The sequence below is a fragment of the Puntigrus tetrazona genome, chromosome 15 (assembly GCF_018831695.1).
Source record: "Puntigrus tetrazona isolate hp1 chromosome 15, ASM1883169v1, whole genome shotgun sequence".
NCBI classification, from domain to species: Eukaryota; Metazoa; Chordata; class Actinopteri; order Cypriniformes; family Cyprinidae; genus Puntigrus; species Puntigrus tetrazona.
In genome coordinates, this window is record NC_056713.1 from 17,454,563 (window position 1) to 17,478,213 (window position 23,651).

Here is a 23,651-nt window from a genome sequence, read left to right on the forward strand (position 1 = left end):
ATCCTTTAGTAGCTTCTTTGCGTTTAAATGTTTAGATAAAATTTTTATTTGAAGTACGATGTCGATTCAATAAGCGCCTGATTAAAGATAAAGATTAGCGTATAAATATAGAAATTAGGTGTAAGCTATTTACAAATATTAGTTCACCCATTAATATTGGCCAATGTATATAGTTTAAAATTGTGGATTAACATCATGTTTCTCCAAACACATTTCTTCATAGCCTGATTTTTTTGTCCATACAGCAAAAGGGTAACCAAAATGGGTTACCATTGTACAAAATATCTTCTTTTGTGTTCTGCACTAGAAAGTAAAGTCATGATTGAGGTATAGAATGGAAAATCAATGCTTTACAGGCAAGTGCACTTCTATGTCAAATTGAATGCTATCTATCTATCATTCATTATGTCCTGTTTTATTTATTCATTTGTTCGCTCCAATTTAAGGCCCCATAACCTAGCAAAATCTTCACAAGGGAACTGGATAGACTGGATTTGTCCAGGGCCGGGGGTTTACTTTAAAACATTATTAGCAACTTTGGTTCAATCAGCAAAGCAAAATATGGTGAATATAGCCTACAGCTTATGAGGCATGGATCAAACATGTCCCTAAAAAAACTGTGTATATTTCCAACCATACATTTTAAATGATCTCGGTTTGTACTGTTACCACAACAGCTCAAGACGTCTTCTTAGTAGTTTCAACTCTAATTTAAAATCCAGAGGCACTTCCTTTGCTTCACCGCTTTGTCAACTGCAATCAAAAGGCTCCATCAACCACATTATTCAAACCGATTAGGGTTTAAATTCACTATCAACCCCATAAGCGCCATCTGGCGGATCTGGAAACGGTCTGCTTCATTTTTCCACAGCCTTGGAGTGTTTGTTTTTCCGCGTTCCGGGGATTTGGCTTCGTACAGCTTGGTTTACAAATGATCTGTGATAAATAATAAAGATAAGAGCTTGTGCAGCGTGGGCTTGTCCCTCCCCCTCGAAAATTATTAAAGATGAATTCATTTAAAAGCATAAATATTACGTTTTTAACCCCAAAACGGCAGTTACGATGCTTTGGATTAGCGCTTTAATATATACTCAGATTTTGTAAATCCTTGCAGTATTGGACCTTGTAGAGGACATCAAGGTGAAACCTGAATAAGATGACATCATGGATTCGTGTGTAGTAATAGTAAACAAAGCAGTTACGCATTACGGCCTGCGGGTGGCGCTGCATTTGCATATTCCCTGAATATACACGCATTGCTCTTGCTGTCACATAATTGCTTATTTCAGGTCGTTAACCAAAACATTTACGATTTTCAGATCACTTTGGATGCCGTCTCACTCTTTGACGACATGCTCTGCTACACAACATTACAACATTATTTTTTACGCTAGATCTTAATGCGAAAACGTTGAAGAGGTGTGAATTCTATCTATGTTGCTCGTAACTAGATACTTCAAAAACTTTTTGAGTCCCAAAAGTGCTAAAATGTTTAATTGGCTGATGCAGATCATTTCTTTGTTAATACTGCAATATTAAAGAACCAGTTCATGATACAACGCACATACATGGACGAATTACACTTAGATGATAAAGAATCGCTCATCACTGATACAATCACTGCAGGTATTATGAAGTATATTATGGGCAGTTACTACAGTAGCTATGAAAGAAAAAAACAGGACAGCTTTCTAAAAAAAGAAATGTTTACTTCAGACACATTCTTGAATGTAAAACAAAGCTGCATTCTTGTAATTAGAGTGGTATTCAAAGTACAGTTAAAGGACCTTATGACGGCAAATACGAAAAATATTTTTAAAAACTAATATGATAGTGCACTACAGATCTACATAAACCAGATAATTGTGCTATGCACCTTCAGAGGAACAGTTCAATTCATATCATTCAACCTTAAACTGTTCCTGGTAAAGAACTACCACTAACAAAAACAAAGATAAAAAAAATCATAAGACTGAAGACACATAGTGTTAACTTTACAAAAGGAGAATAACACTGTACATCTTAAAAACGCCGCATATACACAGCCTAACAATTCTTGTTTCTGCTGTATTACGCTTGAAGATGCGAATCGTGTACATTTGGGTTTATGGCATGAACAAGAACCTAGGCTACATAAGTAGCTAATCTACTCATCGTCCTCTTCCTCGTCGTCTTCCTCCTCCTCCTCGTCTTCTTCATTTTCATCCTCGTCATCGTCCTCCCCACCATCTTTTTTGGACAAGCCTGCGATTCCCTTTGTACGGTAAAGAGCAATATCCTACAGAAGGTAAAAACATCGACAACTGTGACAGGTGAAACTACAGTGTAGCAAGAATTTTCAAGAGTCTCCAAGAAAAGAGAAACGTTACCTTGTCGTACTTCTCCTTCAGCTTTGCTGCTTTCTTCTCGTAGGGCTGCTTCACTTCGGCCGATGAGCTATTCCACATTTCTCCAAGCTTTTTGGCAATGTCTCCGATGGACAGACCTGGGTTCTCCCCCTTAATCTTAGGGCGGTAGTCACCACAGAAAATGAAGAACGCTGACCTTGGGGAGGAATATTTCATTAAACCAAACTATATTGAAGAAATTCACATTTTCAATAGGAGTGCACGGAGTGAACATACGGAGGTCTCTTAGGTGCGTTGGGATCCTTAAACCGCCTCTTCTTCTCACCCTTTGGTGGGATGTAGTTCTTCATTTCCCTCTCATAGCGAACCTTATCTTGCTTGGCCATATCCTCGAATTTACCCTTCTCTTTGGCAGACATTGTCTGTTTAGAATGAGAATAAGCTGTATCAAAAAGCGCAAGGTACATTAAGGAGTATATTTTTGCAAATATATATATTTTTAAATAAGCTTAAAAGTACTGCATTTTCTTAATATAACAGCATAACATTTATTAGCTTTTTTTTTCAGAACAGTACCTTCCATCGCTCTGAACACTTCTTGGAGAATTCAGAGAAGTTTACAGAGGCTTCGGGGTGCTTCTTCTTGTGCTCTTCACGGCAGGTTTGCACAAAGTAGGCATAAGAGGACATTTTTCCTCTGGGCTTCCTTGGATCTTTACCCATCTTTACCAACTGGGAAAAAAAGATATTCTCAAATAAATGAAAGTTAAATGCTATTCTCTTTTAAATTTGAATTCTTTTACAATTATAATGCTAACACTTCCTACATGTATAAAAATGATATATATATATATATATATATATATATATATATATATATATATATATATATATGCAACTCATATTTCACAGAGTTTATATTTTTGATAAATTACATACTGCACACATACACATTTAAATATATATTTTTTAATCTATATATCACTATTGAGTACTGAGGTACAAAATTATAAAAAAAATGAAATGAAAAAAATATGAAATCACATTATTAAGATGGACAGGGAGATGCACAAAGACCGCCTCAAGTTCACGGTGAAAGACAAGGACATCCTCCATTTCGTGAATAAAATCACATATTTAATGGGTTAATATTCATTCCCACATTTTTCCTTTATTTTTTCCTCTTTATGTGCATTTAACATCAACTGAACGTTCGCAGCAGCATCGCCCAAGAGCGGGCAGATATATTACATAGGGCCCGCCTTAAAATGCCTAAACGGTGCAACAATAATATTTCTTCTTCCATTTTGAAAAAGCCGTCTTCATGAGAGAAAGTCCCCCTCAATTGTCTCCTCCCACATTCCTGGGTAATTTCGAGGACCCAAAATCACCGCACTTTGTCCGTTTCTCGCCCCTGGCCCGCCGCTTTCCGATATTATCGCCTCCCCTATGGAAGAAGTCGCTCTGTATGGACACAGTGTCTGTAACTATAAGCGCTATGCAATGGGAGTTTCGCTCTCGTAAGTCCGCCGTTCAACTGGAGCCACATGAGCACAGCTAGCGGAGCCAACATGGCTTCCTCACTCTCTCCCTTTATGTCTGCCAGCCAGAGCCGCATACACAAAACACCGGCGGTGGGAAACAATATAAATAGATTTTTCCCTCTCTTTCTTGCTCGCTTTTGCTTGGAAAACACCAGGGTTCACTAAAATAGACCCTCGGGCATTCGTACGAGAACAAAAAGCAGCGCAAACGAGCTTGGCTAGTTTTTATTTTATTAGTTAAGTTGAATGGCGCTTACACCCCGTCAGTCTCCATCCCCCGCCACTCAACGCACTGAGTATCCTCCGCAAGCCAGCCATATTATATTACTGAGCACGGCCGCACAACGTCCCGTTCTGAAGGACCAGGGAGAGAAAAAAATGCACAAAATGACTAGTACGTTCCCTCGGGACTGGTAAATTTATCCGAGGTGTTATTTTAGCCCGTACGTGAGAATGCCAGGCACGTCACTGGCTCACACAATAACAGCTTTAACTGAGACCCAAAAAGCTAACCGCTTTAGCTGGGATGGCTACCTGACAAATATTACAACCCATCCCAATAAAGACTATTAGTATGATGTCATCTCGAAATGAAACATTAATATATATTTTTTTATTTTCAAGAAGATATTTTCAGTCAGGACGTTTCACTATGTGACTAAGCGCGCTGGCTGAATGACTGGCGAATAGATTCTGACAAAGATTTGTCGCTCTGCTTTCACCAAATACGCAACTACTAACAGACAATTGGTTGTAATATACGACGTTTTTTTGAAAAATAGTTCATTCAGGCCCTGACAAGCATATTTTGGCAAAACTCACCAGCCTTCTCTATCTGCAGCCTCTGTGGATGTCTAGATAATGGGGCTTTGAAGTACAATAACACCGATGCGCGCTCTTCCAAGTGCGTGCAGAACCCTTCGCTCACGAGAGACACAGTATACAGTCACGAATCCTATTGGCTACCGCCAAGTCTCGGCCGCCTGTGATTGGCTGTTGGCACACTATAGCCCCTACGAGACCTGAGATGTGGTTGGCTGTTCATCGGCGAAACGTCACATTTTTTCAACGGCGCGTGAATATGAAAAAACATCCACTGATACAAGCGTAATAGTATCAGACGCCGTTTTGTACTGTAGGGTACTTACTGTACTACATGTACGCACACAGTTGTTGTTTAGGTAAAGGTTTCAAGTTGTACGATGAGTATTTCATTTCAAAGGTATTTCAAGGATTTCACAGCACAACTGAAAGTCGGAAGAAAAAAGAAAGAGTGTATACTTACCACTAGTGCATACTGTGTGTGCACTAGGTGTATACTTGCGACTATTGTATTTATCGGAATTACGCGAATGGTTGCTTTACTCCGTTAAAGTAAATCAAAACAATTTGTTATACGTTTTGCAAAGCACATTAATGTCATTCTACATGTTAGATTAGAAACGTTTCGATAGAATATCAACGAGGACAAAACTGCGCGATTGTAACTATAGCTAAGGTGTACCGCTCGAGCATCATATGGTGGGTACGAAAAGCAAAAGTGCCGTCAATAATAATTTCACTGCATATTCGCATGTCACACATGCATCCAAAAAACAAAAATGTTGAATGTCTAAACGCTTCAAAGCATTTTAAAATCGTGCAAAGACTGAATCTGATCCATGCAACAAACTTTGGGCAAACTCGAAATACATTAATTAAGTATGTTGTTGTATGTATTGATGTTTTTTTTGTTTGTTTGTTTTTTTACCTTACTGTTTTTAAAACAGAAATCGAACAATATTTGCTATTTTATTTGTTATAATTGGTGACTTTCTTTCCTTGTTAGTCTATAGGCTATGTATTATATTGCATATAACATTTGCATTTGTTGCTTATGTGTGTTTTTGTGATGCCTCAACTAAAATGAAAATCTTGAAATGCACCGTGTTTTCCACTGAGCGGCGCTACGTCCTAATAAAATCGGACCAAATCCAGGAAGTTGGAGAGAAATATTAAATAACTTTATTTTATTTATTTTTCTCTTTCTTTAACGTTAACGACTCTTTTAGCCATTTTATCTAAGAAAGAAACCCGAGGGAACTATACAGCTCTGCGTGGACTAATATAATCTTTTTTTTTTATTGCATATAAGGCTATTCGCTCAAAAATGCACTGTATAGGCGGAACCTTGATTTCAGTGTGCCTGTTGCAATTTTTTTCGGCCGCTTAACGTTTGGGTTTGCGTGCGTCATCGCACCTGCTAAGAAGACCCCCTCGGAGTGTCGTTTAGCACTCACTACTTCGCGTTGTTGTGCGTTTCCTATAACAACATCAGCTTACAGATAACTTCGGATGGGCATAAGCGATTGAGATCAACAGGTGAAAACTTTCAGAATTTCAGGGTCGTCTCAGCAGGTGCGTCCGAAGCAAATGTCAGCGCAGGATCTCAAGCAGCCCAGTTCTCTTCTTGCAACGCACTGATCTGTACAACGACGGAGCTTGCAGTGAACTACAGCGTGTGAAACACCAGACAAGCAGATCCCCGGCACTTTAATGTCATTTGGACAACAGTAGCAGAGGCAGATCATTACCTGTCAAGACCTCCATGGCAAATTATGGTTAGAAAGTTGCTTGCTGTTTTAATATTAACTTAAGTTGCTTAAGCAATAATTCATTTTTTGATCGTTTTTCCACTGTACGTATTAAACTAGATGTTAACAGGAGATGGGACGCATATGAGACCTCTCATAAAAGAGATTTCATCTATAGGCCCATCTCATCTATTCCAGTACTAAGGTGATATTTTTATTTATTAAATTTTTAAGAAATGTTATGCAGATGTCATAGGTATGATTTATCTAACGTTTTACTTGTTTTAAACGCAAGGCCGAAAACATCTGGCAATATCTATAGAAATTCATACGCACTGGACGATCCGGTTGGATCAACTGCATACAGTGAAGATTTCTGCTGGAAGCCTGCGTCGAAGACTGCCTGCATAAGATCTGCCACAGCATCAGGAAACCGAAGGAACAATCCACACCCAAGCCAGGTAAATAGAAAACATTTTGTAATTCCCTGTATCTTTGTTGTCTTGTTTATGTATAAATTGAAAGCGTCTGTTTATGCTAATGCTTGTGTGAATGTGTGTACTGGGACTGTTAAAAAAAAAAATCACACCACTAGGTAAAAAAAACATACAGGCATGGAAAAACATAAGGGTGAGTGTATGATGGTTATAATGTTCCATGCTTCCTTCTTTTAACACAAAGGCATTCATGGTGTGGAGGCATTCTGCGGATCAAATGAAATGTTTTAGTGGTAGTTCCCCTCTTCAGCACGCTTTGACTGAGAAGGAAATCCAAAAGGCTCTGAGTGCCCAGTACAGGTCCACCTACAGGACTGACTTTCTTGGATTACCTCAAGGTGAAATTTAGGAATTATTGCAGACATTTGTTTGTACATTTCAAAGCAATCTTTGATTCCAAAGATTATTGTATGTCAGATTATAACGACTTTTCATGTTTTGTCTAAATCACAGGAATTATGAAAAACCATGCAATCTTTACAGCTTTTAACCGCAGCCATGCTGTCCACTACTGTACCCAAACTGAAATGAGACACAACTACTGCCCACCTAAACTGAAACTTGAGCTTCTGGGGAACAACTCTCGATATGGGTGCAATAAGTTGCATGGTGTGGCGGCGAGGGGTATTGGTAAGCTTCCACTAAACTGTTGAGGAAAGACCAAACTACCTTGTTTGAAACTGATACGACAAGCAACACTTGAAGTAGCCTAGACACAAAGTACACACAAACGATTAAACCAGACACACATTGATAACACTTAAAGGAATTGTTCACCCAAAAATTGAGAACATTCATTTAACCTCAGGCGATCCCAGAATTAGATGAGTTTGTTTCTTCAGCTGAACAGATTTGGAGAAATGTAGTATTTGTTAACTTGGATGGGTGCCGTCAGAATGAGAGTCCCAAAAACTGATACAATTATTACAATAATCCTTTATAGAGAGTTAATCAGTCAGTGAATAATTGGGAACACTTGATAATTATTCATTTATTGCTAACACCATTATGACACACAGATTAGAGAAGAATAACACACTTTCTTTTTACATTTCAGTTCCTACAGTGATTCACAGTCACATCAATAACCAGGAAAACAGCCAACTGGAGACCACCTACAATAAATATTTTGGAGGTAAATATACAGATGTCTTGTGTTCTGTGTGTTTTGACTAAAATGTTATAATATGTTTGGGTTAAAATGCATGAAATTACATTTTATATAGATATTATTCCTTATTTTAAGGTTTTTTACCAGAAAAGAAGGATGTGAAGACATTGCACATAACCAGCCACTCTGCTGATGGACGTAAGGTGAAGAAGAACAATGGCTTACTGGTGCAAACCCCTTCCACACTGGAGAGGATGTCAGCTTGGCCTGGACCTTTATAAAGATGCCATTTTAAACCATGAAAAGCTATATGAATATGTGTGCTTTTTAGGCTTCTGATTTTCTTTTTTAAAAAAAGTGCATTTTTTGAAATGGCCTTTATGCATCTTCGAATGGTGTGCTAAATAAAACACTGACAGTAAACCGATAATAAGCATAAATCATTTTTACTGTACACAGTTCATTTTTATGAGATTTGTTTGAGCCTCATTTGGCAAAAACCGATACATAAAATAAGATCTCTTGGGAATAATAAATCTCTTAACGGTCTGTTGGTTCTGAGAATAGAAATCTGGTCATTATAAAAAAATAGTAGGACATTAAATATAACACCAAGGGAGCTGCTTATTTAAGACATTCGTTTTCCTTCAAAATTCCACAGATATATTGCTGATTAAGTCTACACTCACGACTTAAGAAGAAAGTCTATTTATGACGTACTGACACTTCTGCTGAAATATTTTTTAACATGATTAAATTTTGGGACTAAACGTGGCTCTCGGCACCATTTCTATACGTAGCCACATGACTCTGTTTTGTGTATCAGGTAACCTGAGACTCAGGTGTGCTGTGTCTCTAAGCTCGGGGAGATCTGTACGCAGCCATAGCTCGTGCAGCAAAACAAGAAAGCAGCCTCTGAGGAGAACGAAAGACAAGACAAGAGACTCTCTCAGATCTCTCCAGATATGCCGCTAGGCAGGAAAATTCGGGCCTCATCTGCTGGAGCCCAACTTGAGACCCATAACAAGCAAAGGTATTCTTTTTTTATTGATCTATATCTTGACAAGGCTTCCTCTTCCCGCATTTAAGCCTTTAATTTGCTCAGTGCTACTTCGAAACAGCTCCTGATACAGAGACTAATTTGTTCTGCTTCACGACTTTCATCTCAGTAGGAGGACTTTGTTTCGTACCACATTGGTATTCAGCCATTTTCCAGCTACTGACCTTGAGTATCACTCCTCCTGTTGTTCGTAGTGTTTACTGTTGCCAGGAAATAAGGAAGATGGTTAACACTGGTGCCATGCTGGAACACTGTACCAGTTTTTGTCCTTGAGGATTAATTCGTTTTTGTTTTGACAGACAAATATAAAGATTTGGCTTGACTCTAATTTGATTTGGCTTAACTCACCCTTGGCTTTCACTTTGCAAAATGAAATTTAGGAGGTGTAAATTTCTCCTTGTGAGAGTAAATGGACTATTCGCCTTTGTTTATTCAGAATAGCACAACATGCAACACCATATGTGACCCACAAAACCAGTCATAAGGGTCATTTTTTTATTAATATGTGTACATAATTTGAATAAATATGGATAAATAAGCTTTTCATTAATGGTTGTTAGGATTGGACAATGTTCTGCCGATATACAAATATTTTAAAATCCAGTTTTTGAGGGTGTAAATGTACTGAATTTCTTAGCAATGCAAATTACTAATCAAATTATATTATATATTCACTGTAAGAAAAGTACAAAATATTTTCAAGGAAAGTGATATTCTAATGATATTTGGAATGAAAGAAAAATCTATAATTCTGACCCATATCGATAATTCTGATCATTCATAATCATACATAAAATATGTATGTGTTTTTTATATATAAATAATAATTTGTGTGTGTGCATGTGTGTGTGTGTGTGTATATATATATTCAATGCAACACTCCTATGCAGTATTTCAACAGAGTTTGGACCAGTTCATGGAGCTGCTGGACAGAAACGGGGCCCGGGGTACAGACAGCCGACTGACAGGGTGCTTCACAGCGGGTCTGTCTTCAGTTATTTAGACTCAAGAGAGGAGAGGAGCCAACAGCTTCCCAATTGGCTGGAAAGAGAGCTTTTGAGGCAAGAACCCAGACGACACTCTCTTACCCTGGGAGATGTTGCTAAACTCAGCATGCGACAACGCTACAGAGCAGATCCTGCCGGCACCCTCTATGAACTCAAGGTAAAAGTCAAAGTGTCACGCTTGTGCAGCATCTGCTGCTTGGCTGCATTTCCCAACAATTACATTACACCTAGATTGAATGGCAATTTGCCCCAGCATCGTCTTTCATCGGCCAAGGTATGCAAATGAAATGTTATAATGATATATGAGGAAGCTGGGCAGCTGAACTGAGGTACTCCTCAAATCCATAATATTTTATTTGAAATTAGAGTCTAATATAACGCTTTAAAATGTCTTCATATTTACCTCTGCCCCCTCCTCAACAGACTCCGCCCCTTCCATGATTCAAATCTTTTTGTTTAGCATTTTTCAAACTTGTTGTTCTAACTGACCCGTAAACAGACCACAGCGCATCAACTTTAGGTATGTTACAAGGCAAACATGTACCTTTTAATATCCGCTCTTAAACACATCATATGTTGTGTGGACAAACCATTTATTTTCCAATAAGCGATTTTTCTCAAATTTTGGTGTGGATGTAACCATATTACAACTGTCATTTTGGTCAGACTCCTTTTGACCTCAGGGTGTCAGTGGAGTATAATGGATTACTCTTCCTACATCAAACATTCATTAAATATGCCAAAACCAAATCGTGAACCTTTGCCTGAAATGACATTTTGAATCAAGTACAGAATCCATTAATTCATTAGCAGGATGACCTTTGGATGGGCAACCATTGCCGAGTAATCTGTCATGACTAAGATGCATCATTTCTTTCAACGGAGTGCTTGAACTTGCACCCCAGTAAGCAAATCAATTACTTTTTCTTTATCAAACCCAAAATTATTTGTGCTGGAGGTAATTTGCCATCTGACTGCACACTGAAATAGGCATGAAAGTTATAATCTGTATTTATGACTGTAGAAGACCAAGTAACTACAAAAAGGGGCACTGCTAAGCACACCTTTCAGTAGTGTGACAGTAGCTCAGCTGTTTTTCAGCAAATTAAAATGTTGATGTTGTTGTTCAAAGCTGTCAGCCTAATTGTTTTTGTGGCAAATGGATTATTTATTATGAATTCCTAGGCCAACTGGGAAGGCTAATTTATTTTGGGCTCCCTCTGCAATGTCTTATGGATTTTTAGATTGGCGTTTTTTTAATTTGAGTGAATTGAGGTCTGTGGTTACTTAAAACTTTTTAGTCTCAGGAATTTTGTAGCAGCTTTTTTTTTTTTTTTTTTTTTTTTTTTTTTTTTAGCAGAAGAAATAGCGATATAGCAAAATAAATAAATAAAATTAGCTGAAAATGTAATCATCATCAGGTCATATAAGATCATAGAGAAATTTTGCATTATGTCATATCATATCAAGGAACTATGTAATGTAATATAATCATTGTAATGTAATTTATATATATATATATATATATATATATATATATATATATATATATACTGTTTGCAAACGTGTGTTATCTATCATTTCTTTATTCATGGTGGATGGTTTGACTGGCATGTAATTTTTTGATTTCTTGCAGACAGCAGTCTGATGAAGCAATTGGCATTTGATCCACCACATAATTAAAGGGCATCGTGTTGCAACAAAGTCATTTCAATTTCGAGTGAATTGATTAATCTAAGGAGCAGAACATGTGACAGCAGCCTGTTGAAAACCAGCAGCTGTTTCATTTTTTTTGACATGCTGAAAGGTGTTGTTGAAAGGTGTTGTTTGATCATCAAAAAATGTCAAACTATACTTGTCAATTAATACTATGTTGAATTATCCTCCACCATTGAATAACTCTTCATCTCTCTTTTTTTCTCTATCCTCTGTGGTTCTTAAATTAAGAATTGCACATTTAACATGTGTTCCTTTAAACTCATGTTGTGTGATGATTTGAGATTTAATGTATTTTTACTGTCCAATATAGATTGAGCAGATGGCGTCCATTCATGATCTAAAGCACATTAAACTGGCTTATGATGTAAGTATTTTAAAATATTTTGATTACTTGGAATTCTTAAATAACCTTACATGGAGTGGTTTTCCTAATTATGTCCTCTTGAGCAGGAATTCGCAAAGGCTGGCATCTATATGCTGGATTATGAAGAATTCCAGTCTGTTGTGAAAAAATGCCCAGGACTGAAATCAGTTGTAAGTGCAATTGCATCCACTGCCTTTTTATGATGAATTATCTTTCTCTCTGTCTGCAAAAATACTGTACTGAGAGATTTAGATATTCAGTTATAAACTGTTGCTGATGTAAATGGATTAATGGAGGCCCAAGGCCTAAAATCATTATCATATGATTGTACAATCTTTCTTTTCTCACTGTCTTCCCATCCATTTCTTTGGCCTAACTCTTTTCGAAATGTCACAGAAAGATTCTCAAATTCAGCAGCTATTCATGAAGATCGATTACACTGGTGATGGCAGAATCGAGTGGGTATGAATAATTCACTGTTTAAATCTTTAAATCTCAAACTTGCTCTCGTTTAATAGATAAAGAGGTGATTTGTTAAATGCACAGTTGAGTTTCTGCACTTGAAAAACCTTTGGGCAAGTTGTCAAAATGGGTCTCATTCACTAACCTTATATACAGATATATTTGTGTGTAAAAACTGCTTAGCAACATTTTTAAAAAGTAATCATGATTGAAGTTAAGCTCACACTTCAGGGGCCTCATTTCTAAAACATGCGTATGCTCAGATTTGATCGTATGACGTCCATACGTTTAAATCCCCACCAGCTCTCAAATTTATAAAAACTTTGATGTGAAAAAAAGTGCTTAGCAGCACATCAGGGTCGTATGCACTTTTTATTGTCAGAGTATATCAGGTTTTTGAAAATGTAAGCTATTTTATTTTACCAACAGAGAGCAGAAAATATTATAATATATATATATATATATATATATATATATATATATATATATATATATATATATATATATATATATATATATATGTGTGTATATAATATTGATTTTAGTCAGAAATGTATGTAATTACTTGGTAGTGAATGAGACCACCCCAAAATGAAAATGTTGTCATTAATCACCTACCGTTTGGACAGGTTTGGAATGAGATGGGGGTAAGTGATTAAGGACGACATTTTTGCGTTGGGGTGTAGTAACTCTTTAAAATTCTCGACACAATTCTATACCAAATTCTTTTAAAGTCTATTTAAGTCTTCTTCACTTCCTCTTAGCACGAGTTTTGCACATACATCTACCTGGAGAACAAAGAGAAGGAAGAGACTGTGCGTCGCAGTAAGATGGCAGCCTTCATATTACCAGCTATCGTCAAGCCTCTAAACCGCGGGGAGCCTGTTCTGAGAATCCACTTCCCTCCTAATGGCACCATTGTGACTCTTAGAGAAGATGGGGTTGTTAGTTTCTGGACCCCCAGGCTTTATTTGAAGAACAAGAAGAATGTGTTTGTGGGTTACTTTTATGCTCTGTCTGGATTTGTGTGCTTAACATGTAATGAGATTCAGCATAGAAAAAAAAATTAATATATGTATATATATATATACATATAAAATCTTTTGTCTCTATGCAGCTTGACAGATCCATTGGTCGAAAACCAAAATGGGCCACAGATTTTGTGCCAATGCCGGAGTATAACAAAGTGATTATTGGAACAGGGTAAACTGCTCTTAAATACATTTATTTTCACATTACAGTCTTTATTATGCACTGTAGGGTACATAACATTCTTTTAAGGAATTTTTGCCCATGGCATGCTAGTTTAAATGAAGTAAATTTGCTGATGCTTTTATGCAAAGCAACTTACAGTTATTCCCTTGGAGCAGCCTGGGGACTGCTCTGCTAGACAAGTACAACTATGTAACTTTATAGAGATCTTAGGAAAACTTTCTGATTTTACAGCAGCCACATCTGATCTCAGCTTCAACCAGTCTAAACAGCATCTCTTTTCCCACTTTACAGATCCAGAGAGATTCAGTTTTATGAGCTATCCACTTTGGAGCCCTGCTGTCAGTTGAGTGTGCTAGAAACTGTGCCTTTAAACCTGGACTACTGGTGAGCAGCGTTTTGACATCAGATATATTTTTGTTACTATTTAAAACACCTAATTAGCCTCGCATTTACGATTTAACATGATGTTATATAACATGTTACATAAGAAACAAGGTTTGAAATAATAAGGCTATGTTATGTTGGCTCGTGCATTTTTAATTTTTTGTAATGAAATATTTAAGAACAAGAACACAGGACTTTCTTCCATGTTTGCTTTCATTGTAATTGTAATATACTATTGTTTTTTTCAGCTCTACTGGCCAAGATGAATGTATCATTGTGTATGGTGATACTCAAGTAAGTAAACGAATGCAGTCCAGCGCATGCATTTTATATAATATAATGTATTTGTTTATTTAAAGAGCTTTTGGCACTCTAGGGCTGTGTGAACATCCTACTAATGAAATCGGTCAGGGAGAAACTGAGGTAAACAAGATTTTTTTAATAATATTCATTTTGCGTGTGCAGTTTTGTAAAACACAATTACAAGAGCAAATCATGCAGACATGTCCTAATTTTCATAATTTAATGAATAAATTAATTAGCAAACTGATACTGTTCTCTGGAGAGCTGTACACATAGATATGTGAATGATAACCGACATGCTAAGAATATTTTATGTTTACTGTGTATAATATGTATCTTATTTATAGTCCAGTAAATAAATAAATCACATGGTTATTCTATAATTATAAAATATGAAAAAACAGACAGGCCCAGAGATGGACAGTCGTTTGTGTAGTAATTTTTATTCATGTTTTTTCCCACACTTATGTCCTAGATTGTGGAAAAGATTGCCGCAGGTTGACAATGTGCCAAACATAAGCATTGACCATGCAGTTCAATCTCCAGAAATAACATTTATCAGATGGAAATCCCACCAAGACTGGGTATCAAAGGTCAGATTTGTATATAAAAATGTTATAAAATTATTATTAGTAGTATTTTAATGTATTTTCTTTCTATGCACATGAATATACATTTAAATATTCCACTCAGAATGCATTATTGCATTGAGATATAATGGATAAGGCTGACAAAGATTTAAGGAATTCTTATATATATAATTATTTCTTTTCTGCAAAAGAAAAACAACAGTCTAATATTTTGCAGTATTTTATTATTGTTGCAGGTGAAATATTTTCAAAGCATACCTGCCATTGTATCCTCATCAATGCATGAAGACTGTGCCCTTGTTATAGGTAATGTTTGAAAATTATTAAGAAACCGTGGCGTTCTTTTCCTCATTGTTACAGTAATGAGAATTATAATTACAAATAATGAGAAATACAAGCAAAAGAAAACACAGGCGCACTGTGATAATAAGAAAAGGGGTAAAAATATGTTTAGATGAATGAAAATAATGTCACAGAGCAAAAAAGTCTTAATGATCCTAAAAATAGCATTCATTTTAATTATTCATTTCAAATATTTAATTCACTTTTTTACTGTTGATTTTAGGGTGAAATATGACATAAACATTCAGATTCAGTCAAGGGTGTGTAGAAAATAGTCTTGCCTGCTTTCTCACTTCTTTTTGAGTGAAGTCTGTTTAACATGGCAGGAGGAAGAAAATAGCAACTCTGGTGTCTTGCATGTTTAATGCCAGAAGAGGGATCTGTCAAAACTCTCAATGTAATGAAGCTCCGGTTAAACTCATTTGAATAAAACGCCGTGACTCAGAAAGAGGGGGAAAGGGTTAGGAATCTGTCAGCTGTGATCTGTGTGAGTGGATACGTGTGTATGGATGTTTGACGATCTGTTTTTAATTAGGAAGCATTCATCCATCAACCTACATGCAAGAGCTGATGAGAGAGAAGACGGAAGCGTACGGAGAGGGAAAATCTACTAAAGTCGCACACAGGGCAACCAGCAATCAAACAGTCTTCACCGTTCCTAAAGGTGTCACGACCTTTGACTTCTGTAAGAATCGAAATCTTTTGGTCACCGGTGGGATGGACAAGCTGTTGCGCATGTGGATGCCTTACGTCCCTAGGTGTGCTATATAACCTAATAACATCTAACAGATTCCATTTTAACCCTGATTTTGTGTTCCAGCCATTTGGGCCTAGAGAGGTCAAACAGTTCTTGTTAATGAACCAAAAGTTAGTGAGTTAGGTTGTTCACTACAAGTATCCCCTATTTTGTTTCCCTTCCTTTTTAATTTTTAAAATGCAGGTTTGGCAACACTGTTACTCATCTCAGACGATTGCCAGAATTAAGTTGAAAACAAGGCGACAACAGATTGAATTTTAGATTTGGTGATAATGTAGCATGAAGAGAGGTTTTTTGACCAAATTATGCAGCACAGGGGTTAAATATCTTGGACCGTTTTATTCTTTTGGATAGATGCTTTTCTGTTCTTCTTCTGTATGAGAATATGAAACACACACACACACACTGTGTGCTCAAATACTGATGTTTTATGCCAGGCTAGTTATTTTACATTTTGAAATGGCAGAAAACCAACTGGGATTTTGAAAGGTCACACTGCCCCTGTTTCCTACCTCTGCATCGCCTCAGAAGATGGGCACATTTTCTCAGTCTCCACAGACAACACCGCTAAGGTGAGAAATTAACGCATTACTCAAAAGTCAAATCTGGATTTTTGAAAATTTCTTTATCTGAAAAAATTAAACAGTTGCACTGTTTTTCTGGATCATAATCAGAAAAACCATATGCAGTGTAGCACCGATGATTATCTATTAACTCGTCTGTGTATTTACTCACCCGTATGACATTCTTTTATCTATATCCTAAACACAGAAGGGGAATTTCAAAGCATATTCGTATCGCTTCTGTCAGTATAATGAAGGTGAATGAGGATGGGGGCTTCATGGAAAAAAGGACTTCTAAAGTTTTTTTTTAACAAATCAATTGTTCAAGTTTACTAAACAACAATTATTTTATAAATAACAATTATTAGTTAATGTATCAGAATTATCCAGTCCTTTCACCGTGCAATAAGACTTCATCATTCATAAGACTTGCAATATGGATCACTTTTATGGCACTTCTATGATGCTTTTGAATCCTCTTCGCAGCTTGACAGCCCCGGCCCTCATTTTCTTTTATTATTTTGCAAACACTGTGCAGGATATTGTTTAAAATTCTGCTTGTGTGTTTGACGAAAGAGCTTCATACGGGTTTGGAACAACATGAGAGTGAGTAAATGATGACAGAGTTTCCATTTTCTGTGAAATATCCTTTTAATCAGAGAAACAGAGCAGTGCAATATAAATATGAAAATGTATTATTTTTGTATGACGATACTATTCTTTTTCTTTTAGATATGGCACATTAAGGATCAGACATGTCTGTTTACTGCGCATCCAAAAGCAAGTCAGATACAGGGAGAATTATCTGCATGCCTTTACTCTTCAGCTGTGAAGGGGCTTTACATTGCCTCAGATTCCCTCGCCTTACTACCCCTTCAGACAAAGTACGTTGTATAAAGAATGTTTCAAAGCTTGTTTTAGGTATCATTTGGTTGTAAGGTGTCAGGTTATCTCTATATTTAGTTACAATTATCATCACGTCATTCAGCATTAGTTGTCATGCATTTTGCGTCCTTTCATATTTTATATTCCATCTGTTGTAGACCACAGCCTAAAGGCAATCAGATTGTGTCTCATAAAGAGCCAGTGTTGTGCTGCGGATACAGTGAGGAGTTTAGGCAGGTGGTGAGCTGCTCTGAGGGCTCGGTGAGTGCTTTTCAGGAACACTGAGGTTTTTCATATTCGCAAATCGATCTTCTAAAACTGACGCAATTTGTTTCAAGGTGATTGAACGATTAGTATTATTTTTTTTTAATTATTATTATTATTATTTTAAATGTTTAAATTGTCCCTGGACCAGTAGGATACTCTTGCAATCAAATAATAAGTATTAATTCTGTTAAAAAAGATGCAATGTAATCCCGTTTAAATGAAACAAGCCTGCTCCTGAGCGGGTTTAAGCTTACAGACCTCTTGCTATGACAGCAGTTCTGAGCTTTGAGGAACCAAATGATCCAAGATCAAGCAATATTGGCAACAATCAAATCCAGATGACATTATATATTATACATTTATATTATACATATTATAAACTTTGTAATATAAAGATTTTAATAGATTTATAAGATTTTAATAGAACGATTTTAAAGCGCAATTTATTCCTGGAATTTTCAGCATTCGTTACTTCAATGTCTTCAGTGTCATGTTATCCTTCAGAAATCATTTCAGTTTGCTGATTTGGTGATTGAAGATAATTTTTCAGGTGGATAATAATAAAAAATAAACAAATGTTTATAATGACAACTATTTAAAAACAAGTCGAGCTGGTAGATTTCACAGGTAGACTAAACCTGTGAAATAAGAGTTAAAAATACATAAAAATACTTATAATTATTATTTTATTTTCTTATGATTACATTTATTTATTTATGCGAGATTGGTCTTCAATAGATTAGGAAAACAACAGCCCTTCTTGTGTAAACGTAGTACTGCATTTACTCAAATGCAGGTTGTCAAAGTCTGGGACGTGGAAACTGGAGCTCAAGTGTTTGAGTATGGATGCGCTCACGGAGAATCTGCAATTACCTGCATGGCATTTGACCCTAGCGGAAGGAGGTTGTTACAGCTAAATAGTTTAGATGACATCGCAAAATATACCGTTTTTTGCAGTATTATTTTAACATTCCGTTTTGATTTTCACCTTGCAGGCTAGTGACTGGTGGAAGAGACGGCTGCCTTAAGATGTGGAACTTCAACAATGGCCAGTGTGTGAAGATACTCAGCAGAGGTCAATAACGCCTCCTAGTTCTTAATGCGCATTTGATTGATTTTCTTTGCTCTTGAGTATGACTGATTACTAATGACATTGAAGATATTATCTCACATTCCCTATAAATCTTTTCTGAAGACAAGCCTCGCATTGTTTTTTTTTTCCAAGATGGAAGATGTGCTGAGATTTGTGACTGCTCCTATCTGACACTGCACAGGAATGCGTGAGTCTCTGCTGACTGCCAGCCCCATAATCTTCATGGATATTATGCCCCTGATTTTTTGGCTGATTCACTCTTTTATTTGTTTTGGCAGATTTGTGATTTCTGTCGGTTGGGGCCGCAGGATTGACATTTACTTGGTGAGTATAAAAGTGACCAGCCTGCTTCCCACACGACCTTATTTTATATGAGCGTAATTCCCCAGATGGCTCTCATAAAATGGTTGACTGCCATGACCTGTTTCTTCCCTCTGGTACTTTCGCCTTTATTGCTGTTCTCTCCATTTCCATATTTCATTTACTTCAGTGTTCCACCCTCTTTAAAAGTGCTGGAGTGCTGTTTGGTGTGGTTTATTCCACCGTTCCCTTTTGACAGTCCATTATTCCGTCTTTTACAAGAGCTTTTGTTCCCTTTAGAAAAGAGAATCTAAGCTTTGTGGAAAAAGACACCCTAAATGCATGATTATGAGACCACTGGAGAATACATATTTCATTTTTATTCAAAATTTCCTCTCCATTTCTTGTCAATTTATTATTAATTGTCCAGGGTACCTTGATTTATTCATTTTGTTTCAGTGGTAGAGAGATATTTAATATAAAATATAAAGCAGTTCCTACTCTCCTCGCTGTAGCTTTATAAAATGTTACATTTAAGACTTTTTTTGCTTGTGTATAGATTCTGTATTTACTATTTTATTATTATAGGACACATAAAATCAAGAAATATGTGATTATTACTTTAACACGATGGTAAGATGGCTCCTACATATCTGAAAGGACCATTTTTAAGCTACAATATGCACAAAATGTAATGCAATTAAGACTGTGAACAAAATAGTACAGAAGTTATTACTTTAAAAAGTAAACCAAAGACTAGAATACCCAAGATGCGTCACTCTTATAGTTTTGAATGGGGAAAAATGCAGCTCTCAATATGGCCGCTCTATCTAACGAAGCCCCGCCTTCTGAGCAAAATAGCCAATCGCTAGTCAGTAAAGTCACTACAGCTGCCTTAAAAAAACAAAAAAAAAACATATATAATACTGTTGTTGTCAGATTTAGTTTCTGATTTAAAATATGAATTTTATTTTTCACAAGTTTTGCAAAAAGTTCTAGAGAATAGATTGCCCGAGAGACAGTTCAAAGATGGCCACCGAGTGACACGACTTGCTTTAAAGGGACTTTGAATAAGCCCATGCTGTTAACTTTTGGTGCTTTTTACAGGACTCTAAAGAGGAAACTCAGTTCAATCAGAGACCAAAACCTTCCTGGCAGGATGATGTGGTATTAGCATTTTCTACAACATACAGTTCACTCATGTCTACATGCTTTTAGTTTGAACCCCCTTCAGATATGCAGGGGTGACATTGGGTAATGTGTTGAATGTTTGACACAGAGAAATGGGCACAAAGAAGATATCCTGTGCATTGCTAACTGTACACCGCATCTCTTGGCCACTGGCAGCTACGATGGGGAGATCATTGTATGGAATGTCGTTTCTGGACGTATACAGTGTCGTTTTCAGACCCCTCCTTCTCAACAGAGCAGCAGTACTCACAGTATGCCAATATTTCTGTGAATTTTCAGTGAATAATGATTACAATTCTGCTGATGTTTAGTCAAATCTACCATATGAAACACAAGGCACATAGACATAATGGACTATAATGGAAATATACATTTAAAGAAAAAGTTCACTCAGAACTGAAAATATACTTCATCCAAGTCCATCCAAAATGTAGAGTATGTTGGGACAGATTTTTCATTTGGAGAAATTTAGTATTGCTTCACTTGCACAATGGGTGCCGTAAAAATCAGGGTCCAAATGTAAAAACATCACAATAATTCACAAGTATTCCACACATTTTCAATTAATGTATTATGAATTAAAAAGCTGTGTGTTTGTAATCAATTAATCAAGACAATTTTAACTCAAAGCCATTGATCCTAGCTCACATGAGCCATAAAAAGACATTCTTCAGGAAACAAAAGTTTCATCTGAATCAGGAGAGAAATACACAGAGATCAAATCAAATCAGAGATCATTTAAATTGGAAAATGGTCCAAAACAGTTAATCCTACTGTGTTTTGGATTTATTTTATTTATTTATTTTAATAAACAAATGTGGATTTGAACCCAGAGGTGAGCAAGTAATGCAATCGTCCTAAATTACTCCAAATCTGTTCCGATGAACAAAAGTCTGAGGGTGTGTCAGTTTTCAGTAAATTTTTGTGTTAACTATACTTTTTAAGAGTGGGAAGGCTTTCCAATTGTTCTCGTCAATTTGTTTTGAGATGCTGGAATATGCAAGAGGATCTTATGTGTTGTTGTTTTTTAACGGCATGCAATAGGTCGAAACACAAGTGTGCTGTGCCTCATCTTCCTAAAGACTCGGGCGTTTGTTCCTGAATTATCCTCTTCTGCTTGGCTTGTATCCTCAGGCTCTCGAGGTAAACTGCTCATTGTCACGAATAAAATCACAGAAAGAAGAAAATCAGTTCATATATGCAGACCTTTTGATTTCCCTAAACATATATAATCTCTGTCAAAGGCAATATTAATTTCTGGAGTGTTCTGAATGGCGGGAAGTTCATCACATCTTTTCAGGCTGTAAGTATCATGTAGTTTATCTTTCCTCAAGTGTGATTATAAATTCAGTGTCAACAGAATGAGGCAAAGGTTCTAATTAAAGCTGTCTTCTTTTCAAGTCTCAACTTAAGCAGCAGATTGTGGTACTGGCTTTAACGCAAGATGACAGCATGCTTTTTACAGCCGATCATGTCGGCTTCGTCTATGTTTACAATGTCAAGCAGTACGCCCTGGGACCCGAACAAAACCCTCCTGAAAGTGAGGCCAGTCGTCATTTTATCCGCATGACTCAAAGTATGATTTTTAATATTTATATTGAGCCTTGATGTGGTTTAATCATTTCCAGAGGTGAACTTCTGGCGTGCGCATATCAGCAGCATCACTAGGTTGGTTCATTAAGTGAAAATAACAAAGCACCACAAGAACATAACATGTATAATATTATTTTAAAGGTATCTCATTAACATAGTTTACTTATTTTCTTCACCTCAAGCCTGAAGATATTTGACAAGGACCAGTTTCTACTAACCTCCTCATTGGACTGCTCAGTTCGGCTGTGGACTATCCATGGAGAATTTATAGGTACATCTAATAACTTAACATAGATATTTGTCTTTTTACAAGAACTATATGACCAAATGTATGATCATCACATCAATATGCACTTTTAGAAACATTTCATTTGAAAACTATTGGCTTTATTATGTCCTCATCCACCAATCGATGTTTGTTCGTGAATTAAAGAGGGAGAATTTAGAGCTAGTTTAAGTTGGACAATAGACATTAAACAAATTCTTTACCTGCAAAGGTTTTTTAATTTTGATGTTGCTTCACGAGACATTAGCTGTAAGTGTTTATTCACAGAAAACAATCAAGTCGTCAGAATGATTCATTCAAGAATCAAAATGATTGACCATCTATACTCCTAAGGTACATTTGGACAAGAAGAAAGTTGGAGCATCAACACACCATCTTCCTGGAAGCACCCCACTGTTCCCTACGAGATTCTCATAGATCCCCTAAGTATGCCGTCTCATCCCGTACTGGATATAGAAATCAATCATTCAGATGTCTCGAACTCTGAAAAAACTGAAAACGCAAACAGTGAGGTAAGGTCGCTGGATGAAGCTTTGTGTAGCTGTATATTATAGCTCTGTTTCCCTCGGTAATGGCTCAGGTGGTGTTACCGTAATGAAAATCTGCCTTCTAAAACACTCCTAATGTGCTCTTAATTGCAGTTGGGTGTCCTCATCACGGAGACTGACCCTCCATCAATCCTCAACGATAAAGATACCGAAGATGGAACGAATAACTCCTGGTCTTTGTCTGAGCCTGGCAGAAGGTTAGTAGATCCATTTATGAAAACCGAACAAAAAAAAAAAGAATGAACACAGCTAAATGTACTAAGCGTTTTGATTAAGCAGTAATAAATGGGATATTTTCAAATTTTTTGGATCACAGGCAACGCCATGCAATTCTAAAACACGGCAACAGAACGAGTCTCAAGGGCCACAACACTCTGAAGGACTCCGACATTATAGTTAGCCCAGCAACATGCAAAAAACCAGATCTTTCGCTCAGAAATAACGATTCATTTGTATCCAACGATGCAGAAGAGTAGGCACTGAAAGATGATGACAAGAACGAGGCCAAATAAATGACACAATAGTGATATAAAAAAAATGGAGTTGTTTTGTTTTTCCATCAGTTATGACCTCATGGTTTAAAGATATACGCTTTCAACATTTATTTTAACTTTCAGAATTTTTCTAAGAGTTAGTCAGTTTACTATTT

The 23,651-nt window shown here is 36.6% G+C and overlaps 3 protein-coding genes across 3 annotated transcripts; 2 read left to right on the forward strand and 1 right to left on the reverse strand.

The window, feature by feature from the left end:
- Positions 1–1,478: 1,478 nt before the first annotated feature.
- Positions 1,479–4,848, reverse strand: hmgb1b (high mobility group box 1b). Its single transcript, XM_043258132.1, has 5 exons — positions 4,715–4,848; positions 2,925–3,080; positions 2,625–2,770; positions 2,370–2,544; positions 1,479–2,278 (listed from the first exon to the last, which is right to left on the reverse strand). The coding sequence occupies exons 2-5, from the start codon at positions 3,069–3,071 to the stop codon at positions 2,147–2,149; spliced, it is 600 nt and encodes a 199-aa protein (XP_043114067.1). The 5' UTR covers positions 3,072–3,080; positions 4,715–4,848; the 3' UTR covers positions 1,479–2,146.
- Positions 4,849–5,864: 1,016 nt separating this feature from the next.
- On the forward strand, positions 5,865–8,561 carry LOC122358547 (testis-expressed protein 26-like). The gene is made up of 7 exons (XM_043258396.1): positions 5,865–6,492; positions 6,586–6,670; positions 6,761–6,926; positions 7,147–7,300; positions 7,416–7,592; positions 8,020–8,097; positions 8,209–8,561. The coding sequence occupies exons 1-7, from the start codon at positions 6,480–6,482 to the stop codon at positions 8,352–8,354; spliced, it is 819 nt and encodes a 272-aa protein (XP_043114331.1). The 5' UTR covers positions 5,865–6,479; the 3' UTR covers positions 8,355–8,561.
- Positions 8,562–8,740: 179 nt separating this feature from the next.
- On the forward strand, positions 8,741–23,639 carry wdr95 (WD40 repeat domain 95). Its single transcript, XM_043258535.1, has 30 exons — positions 8,741–9,106; positions 10,018–10,297; positions 12,170–12,223; positions 12,310–12,393; positions 12,620–12,685; positions 13,450–13,680; positions 13,803–13,888; positions 14,192–14,284; positions 14,533–14,578; positions 14,661–14,707; positions 15,063–15,180; positions 15,414–15,483; positions 16,055–16,277; positions 16,743–16,848; positions 17,572–17,723; positions 17,883–17,985; positions 18,788–18,894; positions 18,987–19,066; positions 19,217–19,271; positions 19,363–19,408; positions 20,492–20,551; positions 20,664–20,826; positions 21,620–21,718; positions 21,820–21,878; positions 21,977–22,115; positions 22,204–22,243; positions 22,351–22,439; positions 22,788–22,966; positions 23,096–23,199; positions 23,319–23,639. The coding sequence occupies exons 1-30, from the start codon at positions 9,039–9,041 to the stop codon at positions 23,476–23,478; spliced, it is 3,207 nt and encodes a 1,068-aa protein (XP_043114470.1). The 5' UTR covers positions 8,741–9,038; the 3' UTR covers positions 23,479–23,639.
- The last annotated feature ends 12 nt before the right edge of the window (positions 23,640–23,651 follow it).